The sequence below is a fragment of the Balaenoptera borealis genome (genome assembly GCF_965194805.1).
Source record: "Balaenoptera borealis genome assembly, chromosome: 5".
NCBI classification, from domain to species: Eukaryota; Metazoa; Chordata; class Mammalia; order Artiodactyla; family Balaenopteridae; genus Balaenoptera; species Balaenoptera borealis.
In genome coordinates, this window is record NC_138862.1 from 8,236,955 (window position 1) to 8,259,309 (window position 22,355).

At 37.3% G+C, this 22,355-nt stretch overlaps 1 protein-coding gene and 2 long non-coding RNA genes across 17 annotated transcripts in view; 2 read left to right on the plus strand and 1 right to left on the minus strand.

Annotated features, from left to right (window-relative positions):
• Positions 1-22,355, minus strand: part of DYRK1A (dual specificity tyrosine phosphorylation regulated kinase 1A) — a 143,522-nt gene that overhangs the window by 27,546 nt on the left and 93,621 nt on the right. For 11 of the 13 annotated variants that reach the window (XM_082394582.1, XM_082394573.1, XM_082394578.1 and 8 more), the window contains 3 exons: positions 12,984-13,180; positions 6,667-6,786; positions 3,742-3,930 (listed from right to left, as the gene is read on the minus strand). In XM_082394582.1, the coding sequence (XP_082250708.1) occupies positions 3,742-3,930; positions 6,667-6,786; positions 12,984-13,180 (506 nt within the window). Of the gene's footprint in view, positions 1-3,741; positions 3,931-6,666; positions 6,787-12,983; positions 13,181-22,355 lie in introns of those variants that run through there. The other 2 variants (XM_082394575.1, XM_082394576.1) reach the window with 1 other exon arrangement.
• Positions 7-3,830, plus strand: LOC309629983. 3 transcript variants are annotated; one of them, XR_014245353.1, is made up of 4 exons: positions 7-1,517; positions 2,303-2,343; positions 3,140-3,354; positions 3,715-3,830. It is a non-coding gene; the product is annotated as an uncharacterized lncRNA (long non-coding RNA). The 3 variants fall into 3 exon arrangements; XR_014245352.1 differs by having other exon boundaries at positions 7-2,343; XR_014245354.1 differs by lacking the exons at positions 7-1,517; positions 2,303-2,343 and having other exon boundaries at positions 2,350-3,354.
• Positions 13,187-21,685, plus strand: LOC309629985. The gene is made up of 2 exons (XR_014245356.1): positions 13,187-16,417; positions 16,507-21,685. It is a non-coding gene; the product is annotated as an uncharacterized lncRNA (long non-coding RNA).

Consider the following 22,355-nt stretch of genomic DNA (forward strand, 5'->3'; position numbering starts at 1 on the left):
TAAAAGAGAAAAAAGATAAATGATACCTATTTCATTAATGAACAATTTAACAACAGTTTACAGTTCACCTTAATTGTACATTTATCTAATTACCCTTTTTCTGACCTTCCTAATTAAAAGAGATCCTGTTCGTTTCCATTCGATAGCATCCATTTACTACTTTATTGTCACTTTAAGTCATTTTTCAAATGGATTTCTTTTGCATCCTTACAGTATTTCTAAACATCCACAAAATAGATAACTTTCTTAAAATCAGATTAACTATTTTCCTCCTTCAGAAATAAATTATGAATCTTGGCAAGTGCTTTGGGGTTTTTTTACCTTTCTTACTAAATAACATTATAAAACAATTCTTCTAACTATTCTTTTAGTAAGAGAAAAACCTGGTTTAAAACCCAAGCATATGTGTGAGATACTTAAAAGGTTGTAAGTCATCTGAAAAATGTAGATAACTTCCTAAATTTAACTTAGATTTTCATAGATAAAAACTTAGGCATATACCAGAAGAATTAGTTTACACTTATTCAATAAAAAAAATATCAAAAACAAATAACCAGGAAAAAAGTTTAAAATGTCATAATTAGGGGATTTTGAGTTTTAAAAAGAGAAGGAAACTGAAACATTCATGTGCAAATCACCATGCACACCTCTCATTTAAAATTTTACTCATTTAAAACAAGTTTCACACTACTAATAAATTTATACAAAAATTAGGAAATACACAGATAAAACTATATCTCTACAAATCAGAAACTGCTATAAGTGATTAAATATTATTATATTTATAATATTACATATAGTCTGAATAGATAATAGTTTTAGATACATTTTCTAGCATATTCAGAAAGTACAGAGATGCAGGTAGAACTCCAAGTGATTCCAATGTGTTGGCTGAGTACCACTGGATTAGAGGAAGAGAATGGAACGCATGGTCCAAGATCACATCAGTCAAGGTTATTGTCAATCACAGATCATAAATCGTTCAGCTGAAATCAAACTTGGAATGAAAAGTGCAGTATCTCTGGTTTCACCCAATTCTAAAAAAATACTATCTATTGTCTTTTAAATCAGAGGCGACCCATGTAAACATCTGACCAAGTGCTTCTAATATTCTTCTGTTTCACTGACCGTATTGACTGTACCAAGAGTTGCAGTTCAGTGCCCAGATCCTAATGGTCTCCAGGACAAAGGCCACTAACATGGACTCAACTATTTACTGACTTAGCAAATAGTTCACTTGCTCAATGCTAAAGCAATGATTTGCAACCCTGAATATCACACATTCAGTAAGCTGTTTTCAAAAATACCAATGCCCAGAATCCAGTCACAGAGATTCTGATTTAATTGGTTGGAGCCTAAGTATCCATCCTCCCCTCCCCACCCCACCCCCAATCCCCAAAGCTCCCTGGAAAATTTCAATGTGCAATCAGGATTGATGACCACTGGCTTAAGAAATGAAGGAGCCGCTTCTTTGACAAGGATCTGGCAGAGAATTTAGAGGAAGTCTGACCAAGTCGGTAAGGAAGACTTTATTTGGTGAGTGACAGGTCCTGACCCTGAACACACCTTAGCCTAGGAGAATGGCATCAGTCAGTCTGATCTGGTAAAATGGATTTTGATGTCAAATAGGCCTATGTTTTCACAGGTTTACTATGCTGACTTGCTCTTAGGAGTCAGAGTATGAGAAAATTAAAGGGGAGGGGGAAACATCACAGTGAGCTCAAAGACTGAGTATTTAAGGAAAACTAAGTTTAGAGAACAGGCCGTATAGCCAGTTTTCATGGTGGACATCACAGAAGTTTGAAAGGTGTCCTGCTGAGAGCAACTGCCTAAACGTTAGTGTAATTTTGAAGGTGGAGATGACACTCTATCCAGGGTGTTCATAGCCTTACTTAAGAGGTAGGCCTCAGAACTGCCTTTCCTTAAAATTAGCTCTGAAAGAGAAGCAGAAGCTGCTTCTGACAAAAAGTAATACTTTCTTAAAGAGGGACTCCCCACACACTGAGAATCCCCTGACTCAGGAGAAAAAGAGGTTACAAATCAAGGGGAAAGGCCCTGAATTACGTATAATTACAAAAATTCTGTGAAATCACGGACAGGGGCAGACATATTATACATGGGACACCAGGGCCTGGTAGAGCCACACCAGAGTTGGGGATCTTCTAAGAAGCTTGCTCGTATTTCCCTATAGGTTTAACAGCTTGATCTGTCTGGGTCTAGAGCTGTAGCTGCTAATGGCCTGTAGTATACTTTTTGTCCTAAGCGTGATTAAGACTGACACATGATGAATTTTTCCTCACAGGTTGAAAAGAGGCATACTTTGCTTTCTCTCAGGAGGAACAGGTAAGTAAGAGTACGCAGGTTCCATAGTTTTAGAAAAAACAAAAACAACCTCCAAAATCCAAAATATTGTCCAAGTCAAAAGAAGTATTTGGATCACAAGTTATTATAGTAACTGACTCGCAGCACAAAAGCTACAAGGCAAAGGAGGCTGGGATTAACAGTAAATCATACCTCAAACAAAAAGGCTCTGTGACTTGATGAGATAAGATAGGGAGATTTATACGTGGGAACAGCTGGGGGATCCACAGCCAGAGAAAAGCTTTTTTTTTTTTAATATGTCAAGTGTTTATTAATTAATTTACTTTTTTAAAAATTATTTTTGGCTGTGTTCGGTCTTCGTTTCTGTGCGAGGGCTTTCTCTAGTTGCGGCAAGTGGGGGCCGCTCTTCATCGCGGTGCGTGGGCCTCTCACTATCGCGGTCTCTCTTGTTGCGGAGCACAGGCTCCAGACGCGCAGGCTCAGTAGTTGTGGCTCACAGGCCCAGCTGCTCCGCGGCATGTGGGATCTTCCCAGACCAGGGCTCGAACTCGTGTCCCCTGCACTGGCAGGCAGATTCTCAACCACTGCGCCACCAGGGAAGCCCCTGAGAAAAGCTTTTTAAAAGTGCAAGGAGGAAGGTCTGACAGCTCTTGGTCTGGGCGCAGCTGATGTAAGAGGCTAATGTAGTTAGGGTTTGTGCTTTGTACTGGGATAGGGTGGGCAAGTGAGGAGAAGAGAGCTGTGGGTGGAGAGAAGAGGCTAGGAACGAAGAGAAAAAACAGGTCCACTGGAGTTCCTCCCTCACTCTTCCGGGTAGAAGCAGTCTGAACAATCCCACCATCGGAACAATGCCAATCACAATATTAGCAACGCTGATGCCGTGAGGACTTAAGAGGAGACCCTGGAGACCCTCTGCCCACTTAGAGGCCTGATGGAGCTAGAAGAGGAGCTGAGGACAAACTTAGGGCACAGCCCCTGGTGTCCCAAGTCTCCAAAGAAGCGAGAGGACACCCGCTGTGCCAGCTGAAAATGGTAATTTTTTTCTCTTTGAGGAGGAATATCAGACAGGAAGGTAATTATCTCTATCATACATAACGAAGAACCATCCAGAGACTAAAAACCCCATATGAAAGAGGCAATACTGTCTATTAGTGATTAAAATCAACCACTTAGTATTAGTAAAATAACTACTTGATAGCTACAGAAAGTTTTTTTTTTTTTAAAGTCTAATGGAGTTTTTATAGCTGATGCAGTTTTCTTACCTTTAGAGAAAACTATAATAATCCAAATACTTACATATCCGTTGTTTAGATCTATCTACAAATATCAAAAGTGTACTACTGAGAAAAGGATATAGTAACATGATTCACTAAGACGTTCTTTCTAATTTAGGAAATTCAGCATCTTCCACTAAATTACCTGTCCGAAGGAACCTTTGCCTATCAAGGAGTCAATTTCGTAGCGATCCATCCACTTCTCTCCGTTTTTTACGATATAATCATAGTTATCATCATCATAACCATCATTGTAAACCTTCCGCTCCTTCTTATGACTAGAATCGTCTCCCTGGCCCTGCTGGTGTCTTCGCTTCTTTTTTGCATAGTAAACCTGAAATGAGAAAATACAGTGTTAGCTGTGCAATTAAAAATCATTGGGGACGGGGAGCAGTGAGGGCACCATATATCGAGTACATACAAGACACATCTGCTATCAGTAGGAAACTGATTAATTTTTATTCTTTATAACACAAAAATGAAATAAAGAATTTTCTATAGCTGCTATTGGAGTTACAGAATAACACTGATATATAACAAATGAAAAATATCTACAGTAAAATTCACTTCAGAGTTACACTGTTTACACATTTTTTTAAATAGGAGATGTTAAGTGACCACGCCAAAGTCTCCCGTTCAAGAAGAGTAACAGGACCTGATTTATATTTATTGTCTAAACTAAGGTATAATTTATATACAGTGAGATGGTATAGATCTTAGAGAAATGCAAATCAAAACCACAATGAGGTATCACCTCCCACCATCGTCAAAATGGTCATCATCAGAAAATCTACAAACAGCAAATGCTGGAGAGGGTGTGGAGAAAAGGGAACCCTCTTGCACTGTTGGTGGGAATGTAAATTGATACAGCCACTATGGAAGACAGTATGGAGGTTCCTTTAAAAACTAAAAATAGAATTACCATATGACCCAGCAATCCCACTACTGGGCATATACCCAGAGAAAACCATAATTCAAAAAGACACATGCACCCCAATGTTCATTGCAGCATTATTTACAATAGCCAGGTCATGGAAGCAACCTAAATGCCCATCAACAGACAAATGGATAAAGGTGACGTGGCACATATATACAATGGAATATTACTCAGCCATAAAAAGGAACGAAATTGGGTCATTTGTAGGGACGTGGATGGACCCAGAGACTGTCACGCAGAGTGAAGTAAGTCAGAAAGAGAAAAACAAATACTGTATATTAACGCATATTTGTGGAACCTAGAAAAATGGTACAGATGAACCAGTTTGCAGGGCAGAAACTGAGACACAGAGGTAGAGAACAAACGTATGGACACCAAGGGGGGGGCGGGGGGTGGTGGTGGGATGAATTGGGCGATTGGGATTGACATGTATACACTGATGTGTATAAAATGGATGACTAATAAGAACCTGCTGTATAAAAAAATAAAATTCAAAAAAAAAAGAGTGTATAATATGAAGGACTCTGGAGAAAATGTATATGCTGATGTAATCAACATATGCTAAACGAAATAAAGAACATTTTCATCCTCCTTATGTTTCGAGTTCCATCATGCCCCCTTCTAGTCAATCCCAATTTTATATTCGATCCTAAAGCAAAAGATTTTAAAAATGAAAGTTTAAATGTATAATATATGAACTGATGTGTTGCTAATATAAAAAGGGCCTGAGACACGCCTAGTTCTGAAGCCTGTAATAACATATTAATGAAAAACAGCCATGCCCCTCCCCCCCACACAAAAGGTCGTAAACCTTGTGGCTGGTCACAGATTGAGTTATTTTCCTTATATCTGTTTTTCTTATAAAATAGTTTCTAAGACTAGTAAAAAATAATAGGTGGACTAGGCAACAGTCCAGGTAATTGGTAACTAACTTTGAGGAAATTATAAATTACACTGCACAGAGCAACATCAGAAAAACTAGTTTACAAGGTGGCAAAACAGTTAAAAACAAGCTTTAACAAAGCTACTGTTAACAGCTTAACGATTTATCAGATATTAACAAACTGACATTAATCAATTGTTAACAACAATTTATCAGATATTTTCAGATGATCAAAAGTTAGTTTGGTGCCTCTTTTATAACATATAAATTGCATACAAAATCCAATTTAGAAATGTTCCTCATTGAGTTCACTTCAATTTTATCCTGCCACATTGCCACAATAATATAATACTGGCATTAAACAGCATCAAACTGCTATAAAATTTATACACACATAAGAACATCTTTTTAGTTAAATGGCTCTAAAGCTGGTAGAAGATAAGTCTTTAATGTGAAAGGATGTAGGGCCCCACTGGAAGAGGAAAGAAAGCACAGGCGTGTCCACACTTCTCCAAAAAAGCTCATTTAATAATTCATTACAGAGCTAGAGTTGGGGTTAGAAGCAAGTAACAACCAAGCCAAAGGTCTAAGACACCAGAAAAATAATTTTTGAAAGCAGAGTCAAGTTGAAAGGTGAGTAATTCAAAGGGCTGTCCATGTTTTTTATCCTACTTACTTCCACCAAAAAGGCTTTCAGATATCTTACAATGAAAAAGATACAGATTAAAAGAACACACATTAATTTAAAAAGAAAACTTTAAACCACATAAATATAGATAGATCAGATAGACTAGACCAAATGCCTGTTAACTGGGCATTAAATACATCTCAGAGCTTCCTGACATCCATGGTAAAAGTAGAAACAGATATGTAAAAATTTAAGCAAAATTCTGTAACATTTTCATACTTTTATATTATCATTATTGCCTTCCTTTCCCCTGAAGTTTTGGAGACGAGGTTATTATAGAAATGACAACTCAGCATATATTAAATATAACTTTAAAAAGAGGGGAAGTTATCCACAATTATCTTAACTTTTTGCAGTCCTTGTTAATATATCTTATTTGTTTTACACAATTATAATTTTATTATCTATAAATCACTAACTTACCAGTCTTCATGATAATCATCAATATGACAATCCTTGGGAGTTAAAAATAATTTTAGTATGTTTAAATATGCTACAAAATAACTTTTTTTCCCTGCTCTATTGCAAAATAGATGCTGTTATAACAAATCAATAGTCTTACCTCATTAATATGCTTATATGTTTTGATCAAGTCAACAGAAAGTTTTCTCAGGGGAGCAGTAGCTGGATCACGGAAGGTTTGGGGCATCCGCCTCTGTAACATGACAATATCAGGCATCACCTTAAATAGACAGAAAAGACTAGCACTTTAACTATACTGTACTGGTATGAATTCCCTCTTCTGTAACCTGTGTATACGTATTTAAAAAAAAAAAAAAAGACATCTACGTTAGAATAATATACATGCTCTCTCGGTCATCTCTTTCATCCGGAATCCACTGAAGACAACCACTGGAACAAATAAACGAAATTAGAAGATAATATGCCCAGTTACCAAGCCTTCAATTTTGCTCCCCAAATTCAACAAGAGGATTACAGATATACCCCTGGTCCAGGAGACATGCATGATGCTGCCCAAGAGGGCTTCTCCACCATACAGTTAGCCTAAGGAAAAATGTCTTCTAAATTATTCCTAAAGCCTGACTTGGTTCACAACAGGCAGATGAAGACTAACCTACCTTTCCAGCTTCCTAATACAGGAGTTTAAGACCCAGTTGGCACCACGAAGCAAGCTGCTCATGGAGCAGAGATGGAGCTTGGTCCTGCAGAACTGCAGTTCCTAACACCCCCAGACCCTGCCCTCTGACCAGCACCTGCCTGTAAGCAAGGCTGAAATCTTCACTCACTTCTTTCACATGACTGAGTAAAACATGCCCTCCACCTTAACACATCCGACCTCACCCTCCACATTCCCTGTGCCCCCAGCCAGCAGCACTTTTCAGCACCTGACATACTGGTATACATTTACTCATTTACTGGGTTTAGTTTTTTCTCCTTCTCCTTCCACTACAAGGAAAACTCCATATGGGGCAGGGATTCTTTTCTTCAATGTTGTATTCCCTTTGCCTAAAACAGAGCAGGCATAGTGCCTGAAACACAGTAGGTATTTAATAAATATTTGTTGAATAAACAAGTGAAGCCATAGTACCAATATCCCTACCTATGATTACACTAGGAGCTGACCACAAATAAGTTCCGGAGAACACCTTAAAGCTAATGAAACTTTCTTTTAAAAAACTCATTTCAACCATACTCCCACCCCAAAACTAACCCACGTCTCTTTCATCGTCAGTAAGCAGTCAGGGTTCAACTGTGAGCTTCCTGCTAGAGGGGGGGATAAAGCAGGAAACAAACGTCCTCCAAACATAAATACGCCCAGGATGCTGCAACTAGCACACTAATGATCCTGGATGGCTGTTCTCGCCCCACTCCTCAAGCCTCAGCAAAGGAGTTCCCAGAAGGGCTTCTCGCAACCAACAGATCCTCAAAACCAATTAATGACATCAAGGTACCTTCAGTCACTACCGCTAGTCATCCTTGGGCTCCTGTCTAGCTCTCCTGCAGACATTTACACCAGCAAAACAACTGAGCCAGAAGCCCCTGATGCAGCCCCTTCCAAAGGCACTGTGGTCAGTCAATCTGAGGGGCAGAGAGCCAGAAAAGACATCATACTAAGGCCTCAGAGAAATGTCCGGAATCTTGGGAAAATTAACCAAGTTAACCCACAGTAACAAAAAAAGAAGACAGAAGGGTTGTAAGGACAGAAGAGAAAAGAATCCCCATCCCTGTGGCATGAAAAGATGGTGTGATCATAGCAGTTACCTAGCTGGTACTCTCTCTCTCTCTCTCTCTTTGTTCTATGAAAGAAGTGGAAATTTGAGCCAAATTTGAGGATTATAACCTGGGAATAGCAACTCAGCTCCGAGAACTGTTCCGACCCTGCACTTTCTCTTAAACCGGTATTAACATTAGTTTCTTCTGAATCTATACTCAAACTCTAAAAAGTTGTTATCCGGATGGTAAGTTCACTGAATTACTGTATTAAGTTAATAATTATTACCTCTTCCCATGATCCTCTCCTTCTTAAAGTTCCAAATAAGGTTTAAGGGGAAAAAAAACCTTCAATGATTATAACTATTTGTCTGAAAATATAGTAAGACAATAAGATCATCTGAATTAATTTATTAAATATATATAGTTTTATTTTTCTAAATATGAACAGGTACAGTTTAGGTTCACAGAATATTTGGTTCTTATACCTGTCCTTGGAGACTTAATTTAATGAATAGACAATATCAGTAATAAGCATGTCAAATACTTTTATGTGAATGAATGCTATAAGCATTTAAGGTAATGAAAGAGGTTTCCCTTAATGTATTTCCTTTTTTTATTTTTTAAGACCCTGACTGTTTTCAAGCAGGTAACGTACTTGGCAAGACCCTTCTTGGACTACTGGAGTGTAGCCTCACTGTGAGGTTTCACGAAATCTGAACCAGTGAAATACTTCTTTACCTTTGTCACAAGAGTTGATAGAAGGTATAACTATTGTTAGAAACAACTGAATTACTTAAGTAGTGAATAATAAAATAATAATTATAGCAGCAAATATTTGCTATACACTATGCTTTGAGTATGCAGATTTTTACTCTCTCATGTAATCCTCTCAACAATCTCATGAGAATAAGGAACGTAAGTTCCTGTCACTATTTTACAAATGAGAAATCTGAGTCTCGGATGTAAAGTTTACTTGACCAAGGTCCTAGAGCCAGTAAATAACAGAGATGAGAACTGAGGCAGTCTCCCACCTAAGCCTATGCTCTGAACCACAGCTCTGGGCCAGGAGCTCCCTGTTAATTTTAGGTCTCTAGTCTATCCTCTTGTTGAATCATTTTTAGGCTATTTGTTGGACAAAATAATTGAGTCATGCATAATAAATACCAATAAAATAAACATATGCATTTATTAAAATTAATTATGTTCAAAACTGTAAATATGCTTTTTTTAACTTGCCCACTTACAATTCCACGGGTACTTCAAACACTGGAAAAAATGTGACTAGTGACTACATCTTTCCATGAGTAATTATGCTCTCTTAAAACACCAAAATCCCACAATCAAAAAAAAAAAATTAAATGTATATAGGACATGCATGAAATTGGATATGAACGTAATTTTGACTGACAATCTTTTTCTGCACTCAATAAATGAGTGTGTGCTATGGTCTTGGCATGTCACACAATATTGCTAACCTCTTCCACAATTGGCCAAGCTGCCTAAAAGGCCAAATCAATTAGCTAATTCTAAATACATCACTTTTCTTATATTCTTCTGGCAACAGAAGTTACTATTTCAGGGGCATCTGTATATATAAACCAGATGAACTCTACCCACAAAAAACTGGCCTTTAGATCAGGCTGTATTTCAGTGCTTCAAATAGTGCCTTGTGCAGGCTAGGCACTCAAAATATATGGAAAGAACAAATTAATTTCGACAAACCAAACAACTCTTCCTTCACAAACTTTCATTGTGATTTCATGTTAGGTAACCAAACTTTCTGTTTTTCATTATTGTGGTGCCATAAGCACCAATCCAGAATTAGAAAATTAACTTGTCCAAATACACACTCAGTTACAAATCTATATATTAAGACTCAAGCCAGCCCTAAGCATTTGACGCTTTGTCCACTTCCAACTTCTTATGGTCACACAGTCAGGAGAATGTAATGTAGCAAGCTCCCTCCTTCCCTTCCGCAGCCGGGCAGAAGTCCCACAGTGTTCAGAGGACCCAGGGGCTCCCTGAGCCACTGCAGGTAGCCAGTCCCACCACGGCCTCCACACCGCCCCCAACGCCCTCGCTGAAAAGGCAAAGTTGTTGCGCTATTCTCCTGCCGCTTCAGCCTTAAGGCTCCAGGAGCCAAAAAAAGTCACAACCCCAACGCTCCTATCTCTTGACCTTTCTGTGTGATGATGACACAAATCACAAAGCCAAAAAAAAAAGAAAGAGAAAGAAAAGGAAAAAAAAAAAAAAGGCAGTAGTTCACACCTCCTGCTTAGAGAAGTTACAAGAGCTAAAACAATCTTTTTTTCTTGAAAAGATTCCATAGTGTTAAGTACCAGGACTTTATTTAAAAATTGTTTTCTAGTTTAATAATACCTATTCCACCCATTTTATTTATGTTTACCTCATATTTTCATATATATAGTGGAGAATGAGAAACACCATGTCCTGCCATTCTTGCTATTTTGAGAGCTATTAATAAAGCTGAAGAGCATATGTAACACATCTCCAGAGTACATAGCTTAAGAACCATGAAAGGTACTGTGAAAACTGTAACAGCCCAGAGAGACTCAGCATTCTGAACATCAATCATACTTTTCTACATTTACTTTTACTGCATTTATCTTTTGAACAAAACCGTATTTAAACTCACATGAAACACACTCACACAAGAAAGATTAACTACCAGAAATAAAACGTTATCTACTTTCAATTTACTTGTACAATAAACCTTACTTAAAAGGCACTGATAGGATGATTATGGAAACTGAATAATGAAATTACAGAAGTTCAGAGCTAGAAAGTACTCTTCTGGAGGGTCTAGTCTAAGGTCCCAATCTTACATTCAAGGAACAGAGAGAAGGGTCCATGTGACCTGACTCAAGTCACACAACCAGATGAGTCAAGACCTGGAGCCCATGTCTTATGACCGGCAGACCACGCCACATCAGTGCACAGTTTCAGTGCTTTACACTTCAGTTGTAAGTAAGCTTTTAATCTGACTGCCTTATTAGGTTCCAAAATTTCTGGAGTTTGGCAGAAGTATCTGGCTGAATACTATTACTTAAAAGACAGTCTTTTTACATCATATGAATCTTTAAAAATATTTTACAGCTTACAATGGAAATACTAAGTAACTTATCTCTTACTTGAAAATAACCCTCAAATAAGATGTTAGTTGTATCTAAAAATAGGTACTTTGCTAACTAAATTACCTACTACAATAATACAAACATAAAATAACTTGAAAGGACTGGATTTTTTTCCTAGCCTTCCTTAGATGCCAGGTGTTAGAACTGAAAAAGCACTGTATCTAAGAAGAAAGAAGCCTGGGCTGGGCCCCAGAGTCTACTGCCTACATACTTGGAGAAGTCACACATGGGAGCTCAGTCCCTTCAGCTGTAAAAAGAGACTAAAAACAGACACCCTACCTGATAGGCTGCTCTTGAACAAGCGGGAAGATGAATCCAAACATAACTTTGTTTCTTAAAAGTACAGTGCAAAGACTGTGCTATTACTACTTTTTGGATGTCCAGAGAATTTTCTTCTGGTACACAATTAAACACTTTCCAATTCTGACCAACTGCTCCAATTCTCAAACATACAACTTCTCCATTTACTGCCTAAAACAAATTCTTATGTCCTGTCATAATTTATCTTACTATTTAACTGTGAATGTTATTCACATGCTATATAATTTTATAAATGTAAAAGTCAGTTCAACTATTCACAAGATCTTATTATAATACATATAAGGGTGTCCTCAAATAATGATGTTACTTAACTGTAGCCAATAGCTCATTAAAACCAGGTATTATTGAATTAGAGAAAACACATTTCCTTCAAATAATCCAGTATAATAAATACTTTGAAATTTTCTAAGTTTTTGTTCATATTGAAAGACCTAAACAGTGACAAACCAAATTCCTGAGTACATGGAAAAACAGCCATTTTCAGCACTCATCACACACAGTCTCAGTGGAGAAAGAAATTTTACAACTACAGCTAGTTAAAAAAAAAAAAAACAACTCCTGAAATCAAAAATCAACATAGTGGACGCAGTTAATTCAGGAAGATATTAAAAATACACACACATACACACATGCATATGTGTATGTATATCAAGAGATTTCAGCATTTATTCACTTTACACTATCCATCTTATAGAAAATTGCTGAATCTCTAGTCTGAATATTAGAATGAGCAGCATGGTTAATTTACATTTTTTTCTTTTTAACTTTAAGGAGTTTCATATTTATTTTTATAAATGTGTACTAAAGTAGTTTATAACAGTGTAAAATCACCTCTTTAAGTTTCCTGTAATGGAATCTGACTTGTTTTCCTGTAACTTGTATTTTTCTACTTAATCGCCTTCCCATAAAAATAAGGTTTAAGTTTTTTTATTTTAACTAATATTCTTTAGAAGTAACTTTTCCCCCATCGCAGAATGAGAGAATGTGGTTATGTTTATAAGTGTTTTTCTAATTAAAGTGAAATACATAGAAAAAAAACAAAAAAACAAACCAAAAAAACCAACAAACTTTTAAACGCAAACTCCTTAATATCATATTCTGTCAACCCGGAATCCCATGTGACATGTAAACCGAAAACCATTAAGGCATTCTGCCTATTTACTATTTTACCATTTTAATGAATAAATTACCATTCCAACAAATCATTTCTGATACTTCATAAACTTACCTGGTTAGTTAGAGGTTGCTGAATCTGGTCAGAATAAGATAAGGCAGAAACCTGTTGGTCACTTATGTTTGGCTGGCGACGGTCACTGTACTGATGTGAATGGGGCATCTGTCCAGCCATCTGAAGGCCAGCAGCATGGAATGAAAATGACGGTGCAAGCCGAACAGATGAAGGTTTGCATGCTGAAGTCTCTCCTCCTACAAGAAGATAATAAGTGAGGTTTAAAGGATGCATTCATATCCTAATGTTTGTATCTTTTGACTTATCTGATAGTTCTTTAAATAAGGACTTTAGGATGTTCAATAATATTAAAAACCTTTAAAACCGCAAACAAGGGTATGATACTCAACACAACTGTTGTACAATAAATGGTATAAAATATAATAGTGATTAAAATGAATATCTAAAAGTCTGTTTTAAGAGAAAATCTTAAGCAAATCCTTTTGTAAAGCAATGGAAATAACCTTTCATACTTATTTTTACATATGAGATTTTCATCAATTGAGAATCATAAGTTGCAAAAGTAATCTCTGAATTCCTGCAAAGGGCCTGTCCAATGGATCAGCTCTTTAGAAATCAATTCAAAGGAAAACTGCTGAGACGCTGCTTTGTACCTGTCAGGTGTACGGCAATCAATAGCCCTAGCATCTCCCAAACCAGGTGAAAAATTTGTCCTAATGGTGCTCACCACTGACACAGGTAATTAAAAGTTGAGCACACAATACATGGAAACAAATTCACAGGCTGCTATATTCCTCTGGACTCTTCTGACACAGTCCTAAGAGAACCTAGACCAGGCAAGCTTGTCACAAAAACGAACAATCAATTATTATCCCACAGGTAGGCTGGGACCATGGTCATGATTTTCATAGTAGAAATGGAAAATTAACATTTTGGTCCTAAAAGTATTTGGTAGCTAGCTAATAAAAGTTAATTTTTCTTTAGGAAAAGAAAAAGACTTTTCTTCTTATATTCGACCAAATCTGCAAATTTGCAATCACAGACGAAAGCCAGAAAACAAAGCACAAAACCCTGGTCAACCAACACTGGCCCAGAATACATGTGCCTGTCTTCCTGAGTAAACCAGCAAACTCTCACCACACAACACACCACACTGTTCAGCACCAGAGTGCTTTTTCTAAAGTCAGCTTGTTTTGAAACACACAACAGCGCTGGCCCCAAAGTGAAGACCACAGATTCTTAGCCAGGCTGCTGCAGTTTGAAATTTCAGCTCCACACTTACCAGCTGTGTGGCCTTGCACACCTAATTTCCTGATAATGATAATAGTATCTACCTCAAACAGCTGTGGTGAAGGTTAAGTGCTTTAATACATGTAAAGTACTTAGAACGGCTCTGGCAATTAGTAGATGGCTTAATATCAACTGCAATTACTGTACTGTAATGCACAGTAGATGGGAAGGAAGATGGGGCGAGTACCCTTCTTCTGGAGCATACAATCTCCACCTGAATGTTGCACAGATTCTGCAAACTAACGAGAACAAAGCTCAATTCCCCCCAAAAAATGTAAGTTCCACTTTTATATCCTACACAGCAAATGCCACCACGCCACTGTCTTCTACCCAGTCAACCAGAATCAAAGCTCTGAGAGTCACGCTCGAGTTCTTTTCCTCCAGACGGCCTCGCGCAAATGGCAGCCCAATCTCACTGATTCTACTGCCCACAGAACGCTCAAACACAATCTCCTCTTTTCATTTCCATTACCCCATGTCTCACTTAGATGACTAAAATAGATTCCTAATAGATCTCTCTCTCTTTACTTTGCCCATGTGCAACTCCGCATTTCTTCAATAAGATGGCTAGAGTGGCCTTTCTAAGGCGCAAATCTCAAGTCTTCACCCCCTACTTAGCGTTGCTTTTAGACCTTAGCTTCTATCTCCCTCCATTACAGCATGCGGTCCTTAACTGACCCAGAGTATATGATTCATAAATATCTGCTGGGTAAGTACAATGTTCCTACGATGACAGATGGGATAACTTCTCTAAACATTATTCATAATTAAAAAATACATTCAGTTAATCCAATTCCATAGAGCGACTTTGTTCCGTGAAAAAAAAAATTTATCCTAAGGAAATAATAGATGATGTGCACAAAAATAGTAAGGGAAGAATGTTTATCTTGGTATTATTTACAACAGCAAAAGATTGGAAACCTAACTGTCAAATAACTGGGGGTGGGTGTCTGTGTCTGTGTGTGTGTGTGTGTGTGTGTGTGTGTGTGTGTGTGTGTATGTGTGTGTGTGTGTTAAATTTGCATGTTAAAAACACAAAAGACTGGGAAGGAATATAAATATAAATGTATATGAAAAGAATTGGGGTCCTTGATCTATAAATAACTCAAATAGTAAAAAGACTAAGGCTCTGAATGACAAACGACTTAACCATTCTGGGTCCTAGTTTCCCTACCTATAGCAGAGGTATTATTACACTAACCCTGTTCCTTTAGGATTGTTATCAAGTTTAAACGAGATACCAAAAGTTGACATACAGAATAGAACCTGGTACATAACATGCACTTTTTAAGAAACACGAGCTTCTGTTTCTATCATCAATGTCATTATTATATATTGTGTTTAAACTTGTTTGTTATAATATATAGAAAAAAGTCATTAGTATATAGCTTAAATAATTATCATCAATTGACCCTGTGGGACAAGAAAAATAAAACTTGCCATCATTCCAAAACCCCCACCACCACTCTATGACCCCTCACAATCAATACCTAACTCCCTCATCCCCAAAAGTTACTAGTATCTTGACCTCCAAAAACAGATTAGTTTTAACTTTATATAAATGAATTTGTTTGCTTAATGTTAGGCTTATGAACTGTAGCTTGTTCATTATCATTACTTTATCCACCCTACTTTTGACTGACATGGGATTATTTCCAGTTCAGAGCTATTATGCATACTGCCACTAGGAAGATTCTTAAGTGATTTTCGGTATATACAGAGATGCTGTTCTGTTGGGTTTTTCCCAGTTTTTTGTTTAATCAATCTATTTTTTCCCTAGTAGTTTATGAAAATTCCCTGCGCTCCATTCCTTCACTAACACTTAGAATCATCAGTATTTCTAATTTCAGCCACTACAGCAGGTGTGTACTCCACTGTGATTTTAATGTGTATTTTCCTTGTGACTATGAGCATCTTTTCATTTATCAGCCACTTGGGTATCCACTTAGGTGAAATGCCCATTCAGATTGTTTTTCAATTTTTCTATCAAGAGAGTCTTTTTCTTACAAATATCTAAAACCTAAAAAAATTAGATTTTTTAACATATTTTGGATATAAGCCCCTTACTGGTTATAGATGGTTTACACTGTCACTCTCTTAATGTCATTTCTTAAATTAACTAATTTATTTTATTTATTTTTTGGCTGCGTTGGGTCTTCATTGCAGTGCACGGGCTTTCTCTAGTTGCAGCAAGCGGAGGCTACTCTTCGTTGCGGTGCATGGGCTTCTCATTGAGGTGGCTTCTCTTGTTGCAGAGCACGGGCTTCAGCAGTTGTGGCTCACGGGCTCAGTAGTTGTGGCTCGCGGGCTTAGTTGCTCTGCAGCATGTGGGATCTTCCTGGATCAGGGCTCAAACCCATGTCCTCTGCATTGGCAGGCAGATTCTTAACCACTGCACCACCAGGGAAGTCCCTTAATGGTATTTTTTGACGAACACAATCTCTTAATGTTACCAACTTTTGGTTTAAAATTAGTACTTTTGGTGTCTGTTTAAGAAATCTTTCCTTTATACCAAAGTCATGAAGAAATTCTATGTTATCTTCCAGAAGTTGGGTTTTACCATTCACATCTAAAGATGGGCAGTGCTCTTGGATCTGATTTCTGTGTGTTTTCGATAGCAATCAAGTTTCATTTCCCCCCAAAATGGACATCCAATTAACCCAGAACCAATTATTAAAAAGAAACTTTCCCCAATGCCCTGTAATGTCAACTTTATCAAAAATCACATACTCATACATACTTGGATCTGTTTTTGGATTCTTTATTCTGTTATGCTGGATAAAGACTTACGTAGATTTCTTACATCTTTGTGTAAGAACCAAATATTGTCTAAATTATGATAGCTTCAGAAGTTTTAGTATGTAGTAAAGAATTTTTTTCTTCTACAAGAATGTTTTGGCTATTCTTAGCCCTCTCTGTGTCTATGTTTTAGAATTAGCTCATCAAATTCACCAAGACAAATAAACACATGCTGGGATTTTGGTTGAAACTGCATTGTCTGGAACAGCGCTGTCCAACAGAAAGTTCTGCAATGATGGATTTATCTGCACTGTTTAGTAAGTAGCTACTAGCACAACTGGGCACTTGAACAGTCTTTTTTTCCCCCCTTCCCAATCTTTATTCTTCACTTTGCCTTATTCTACTTGCTGCCACCTTCAGTACAGTGGTGATCAGAGGAGGAGGTACAGGTTCTGCTGTCTTATACCCAATCTCAGAGGGAAAGCTTTCTATATTTCTCCAGTATTGTGGTTGCTCTAGGTATTTAACTGATAACCACTATCAGGTTAACGAAGTTCCCTTCTAGCCCCAGTTTGCTAAAACCTTTTTCTCATGAACTGATGCTGAATTTTATTAAATGCTTTTTCTGAGCTCCACTGAAATGACATGCGTTTTCTTATTTATTTGGTTAATGTGGTGAAATACACTGATTGGTTTATGAATGTTAAATCAACTGCAGCATTCCTGGAATACAATTTGGTCATGATTATCCTTTTGTAGTAAATTCACTGGTGACATCATCTGGGTGTGCAGTTTTCTTTGTGGGTAGGTTTTTCAATTAAATTTCTTAAATATGACTATTCAGATTTTACATTTTCTGGTGTGTCTATTTTGGTAGGCTATATGTTTCCAATAGTATTTACTTCGTCTAAATTTCAAATGCATCGTTATCAACTTCTTCATAATATCCTCTCTTATAAGCTTTTCAATCAATGTAGATATAACTGTAGTAACAGCCGCTTCACCCAAGACTGGTTAAAAAGTCCTTCTCTTTTCTTCTTTGTGATCAGTCTAATCAAAGGTTTATTAATTTTATTAAGTATTCCTCTTTTACTTGTATTTTCTATTTCTGTACTTATCTTATTCCTTCGGTTAGCCAGAGAGGTATATTAAAAATCTCCCATTTAGGTTATGTACTGAATTACATAAATTGGAAGGTTTTATACCTTCCTGATGAACAAGACCTTTTATCATTATAAACTGCCCCTGTTTCTTTCCAATAATGCTTTTCACCTTGTCTGACATTAGCATGACTACACCAAGCCTACCTCTTAATCTTCGCATGGTATGTCTTTTGTTCATCCTTTTACTTTCAACCTTTGTTTCCTTATATTTTAGGTTTGTTTCTTGTTAAACAGTATGTAGTTGGGTTTAATTCATGTATGAACACTAATAACCTTTCTATACTTATTCCAACTGTTTTATGTTCCTTTCTTACCTTCTGCTGGATTAAACTTTATACGCCCTCCTTGCATGCAGATTATTTTTTTTTAAGTTATCTTATACATTACAATATGGATTACATATCCTTGACTCACCAAAACCTAATTACTCCTTTAATTTGTATACTATTGTTGACTTGTGTATGTACACACACACACACACCACAAGCACACGATCACAAGACAGTGACTAATCATCCAGCATGAGTAGAATCAGACTCAAGAATACATTTTGGGTGACGGATCAGTAACTTTTTGATATCCAGACAGCCATGAAAGAAATACAATGAACTAGATAGCTGCTGCTTGATTATTACTGTTACAACTATCCTCCTAAAATACTTGTTTCATTTTCTGAATCTAGATCTAGTCAATTACATGCACTAAATTCAACAAGCACTCAATGAGGGGTAACTAAGGCATTGTTTTGTGGGGGTGACAATGCCACCCACGATCTATAACAGTGAGTCTCAAACTTTAACGTGCTTACAAATCACCTTTGAATCTTGTTAAAACTGCAGACTGACTCAGTAGATCTAGAGTAGGGCTTGAGAGTCTAACAAGCCACCAGATGATGCCAATGCTGCTCTGAATAACATCTAAAAAAATTTAACTGCTCATCTTAAGAAAGCTATCTTTCAACTAATGCAAGTAGCAGATAGTCCAAAAACAGGCTATGTTCTGACTACACAATACACCGTAAGGCTTTTCCCTCCGAATTTTGGGGTCTGTGGGTTTTTTTTTTTTTTTTAAAGACTAAAACACATTCCCGTCCTAAGAGTGGTATGGTAGGTGACAAAGAATCTGATTTTCCTTTAAAATTTGCTGTAGGTAATCTAAATGTGGGTCAACAAGAAATAACTATGTTTTTCACTTGTGGGATTTTTTTTTGGCTGCACTGGGTCTTCGCTGCTGAGCGTGAGCTTTCTCTAGTTGCGGCGAGCGGAGGCTACTCTTTGTGGCGGTGCATGGGCTTCTCACTGCCGTGGCTTCTCTTGTTGTGGAGGATGGGCTCTAGGCGAGTGGGCTTCAGTAGTCCAGACACAGAGGTTCAGTAGTTGTGGCGCAGGGGCTTAGCTGCTCCGTGGCCTGTAGGATCTTCCAGGACCAGGGCTTGAACCTGTGTCCCCTGCACTGGCAGGCAGATTCTTAACCACTGCACCACCAGGGAAGTCCCTGTGGGATTTTTTTTTAAAGCTATTTACTATACCATCTGTTTACTATAAAATCTATTATAACTACTTAGTAACATTACCAGTTATTTAGCGAAGTGAAAGAAAGATTAAGCTTCTAGCACTAAGGCCTGGTATATAGGTGGTGTCTGCCACATGCTCACCGTCTCCTTTCTTAGTTCAACTGCTCCGTGTTAAATCCAGAAAGAGACTCAAGTTTAGTTTCCTCCCACAATGCCAGAAAGTATTTAAGGTATTCACTCATTCATTCCTCTCCTATTATAAGGCTCCAAGAAGACAAACTAATATGGGAATTTCTTGTCAACCTGATTTTATAATTAAGCAAATCACCATGGTTTTTATTCTTTCTAAAGTTTCCATCTTCCTTTTTAAATCTAAATGTTAATGAGGAAAAAGACTCCGTTCATCCTATAACAGAGATGATGATAAAGAATTAGGTTGAACTATATGAAATTGCTGATATTAGACCTCCTTTGGCCTACAAAACAGCAATTTCATATGGTTTAACCTGTATCTGCCATATTATATATAACCCTTATTCAACTAAATTAAAAATAATATTTTAGCCCAAGAATGTATCATAAATACATGTCGCAATAGCAGATATTTTAATTTAATGATAAACTTATAAAACTTAATTCAAAATTATCTTCTTTTTTTTTTTAACATCTTTATTGGAGTATAATTGCTTTACAATGGTGTGTTAGTTTCTGCTTCAAAATCATTTCTTGGAGTTCAACTCCAATGTAATATTTTAAATTGCTGCCAAATAGTATAAAAGGCAAGTTGGAGAAAAGTATGCATGTAAGGTCCTGTCTTCATTTTTTACATCCTTCTGAACTCTATGGATCATTTTTACCATAAGCATATCTTCATAAATTTTAAAAGTTCATAAAAATGTTGTTGGTAAATAGTTTATTAAAAAATGAAGCCGCTTCCTCACTATGTTCTAAAAAGAAACTTTAACAACTAGAGACCATAACACTAGTAGAGATTAGCATTGATTCTAGAGAGAAACATTCCATGAACAGATCTCAGAGACTGAGAGACGGCAAGACAGAGGCAGAAGTAGACACAGAGGAAATACCAAACAAAAAAGCCTGGGAGAAGACCCTGAGTGAAAATAACCATCATTTATATCTCTGATATAAGACCCACATGTAGCGCCACTTGTAGCTAACTTGAATTTTTTTTTATTAATATACTGATAGGAGACCATCCTTGTGACAGTATTAATCCACATTAGATTTTAAAGAGACAGAACAATATTAAAGAACAAAAATAAATGAAAACAATTCAAGTTAATTAAAACTAAGACATTCAAATGCAGAAACTTTTACGAGGCCAAGTTTCTGAGACAGAATCCCCTAAGAAATGACAGAAAGGCAACCAAGCGTAAGTGGGAAGAAACCTGCAAGGCCCCTAGCAACAAGATATACCCATAGCAAAAGAGAAGAAAAACGTTAAAGGAGTAGCCAGTTGCACTTTTAATGATGGCTGGCAAGAAAAATACACATTAAGAGGGTAACTGAATGGAAGTCCACGAGTAAGATATTAGTACTAAGAACAGTGCCTGGGACGTGGCCTGCATTCAATAAATATTTGTTCAGTGAAAGAATGAACTGAATCCAACAGGAATATTTAGAACGTGAAGAAATGGTTCAAAAAGGGAGGGAGAAAGCTGAAGGGGGTTAGGATGAAAGAAGTATTTTTAAAATGGGGGCTCGGGGCTTCCCTGGTGGCACAGTGGTTAAGAATCCGCCTGCCAATGCAGGGGACATGGGTTCGAGCCCTGGTCCGGTAAGATCCCACATGCCACAGAGCAGTGAAGCCCATGTGCCACAACTACTGAGCCTGCGCTCTAGAGCCCGCACGCCCCAACTACTGAAGCCTGTGTACCTAGAGCCCGTGCTCCGCAACAAGAGAAGCCACCACAATGAGAAGCCCGTGCACCGCAATGAGAGTAGCCCCCGCTCGCTGCAACTAGAGAAAGCCCGCACGCAGCAACAAAGACCCAACACAGCCAAAAATAAAAATATAAATAAATAAATAAATAAATAAATAAATAAATAAATAAATAAATAAATAAAATGGGGGCTCATGAGCCAGAAATAAAGAACAGTCTAATCACAGCACAGGCTACATCTATTGCTGACAGTCAATTTCTCTTACTCACTTTTATATCCCAAGCACATATGACAGTACCTGCCTCCACAGGTGTTAAATATACATTAAGGTGAAACTATGTTATGATTCTATAAATTATCTAATTTTAAGAACAAATGAACTGATTTCTTATTACCCTCTAGTTAGTGGCCAATATGAATCACCACAGAATGCATGTGGACGTGTACACACACACACACACACACACACACACTTTAACCTACTAGCCAAAACAGCATATTCAATTGTCTACAAACAGGATGAAATTGCTCATATGAGACCTAAACAAATGCTCGGGTTTATCAATATGAGATGTTAAGTAAATCTGTGCATTAAATTGTTAAGAATAACAATGGGATAGGGATAAAAATATTTCTCTTTAAAGCCTATAATATCAGACTTCCACTTCTGACCATTTTAGAGCACCTGGTCCCGAACTACCTCACTCACAACAAACCACTACGCACCTGGTCAAGACAGATGAAATATCTGTTTTCAGACACTGGACGATAGGCCACACAGAACAACTTCTTTGTGTGCCT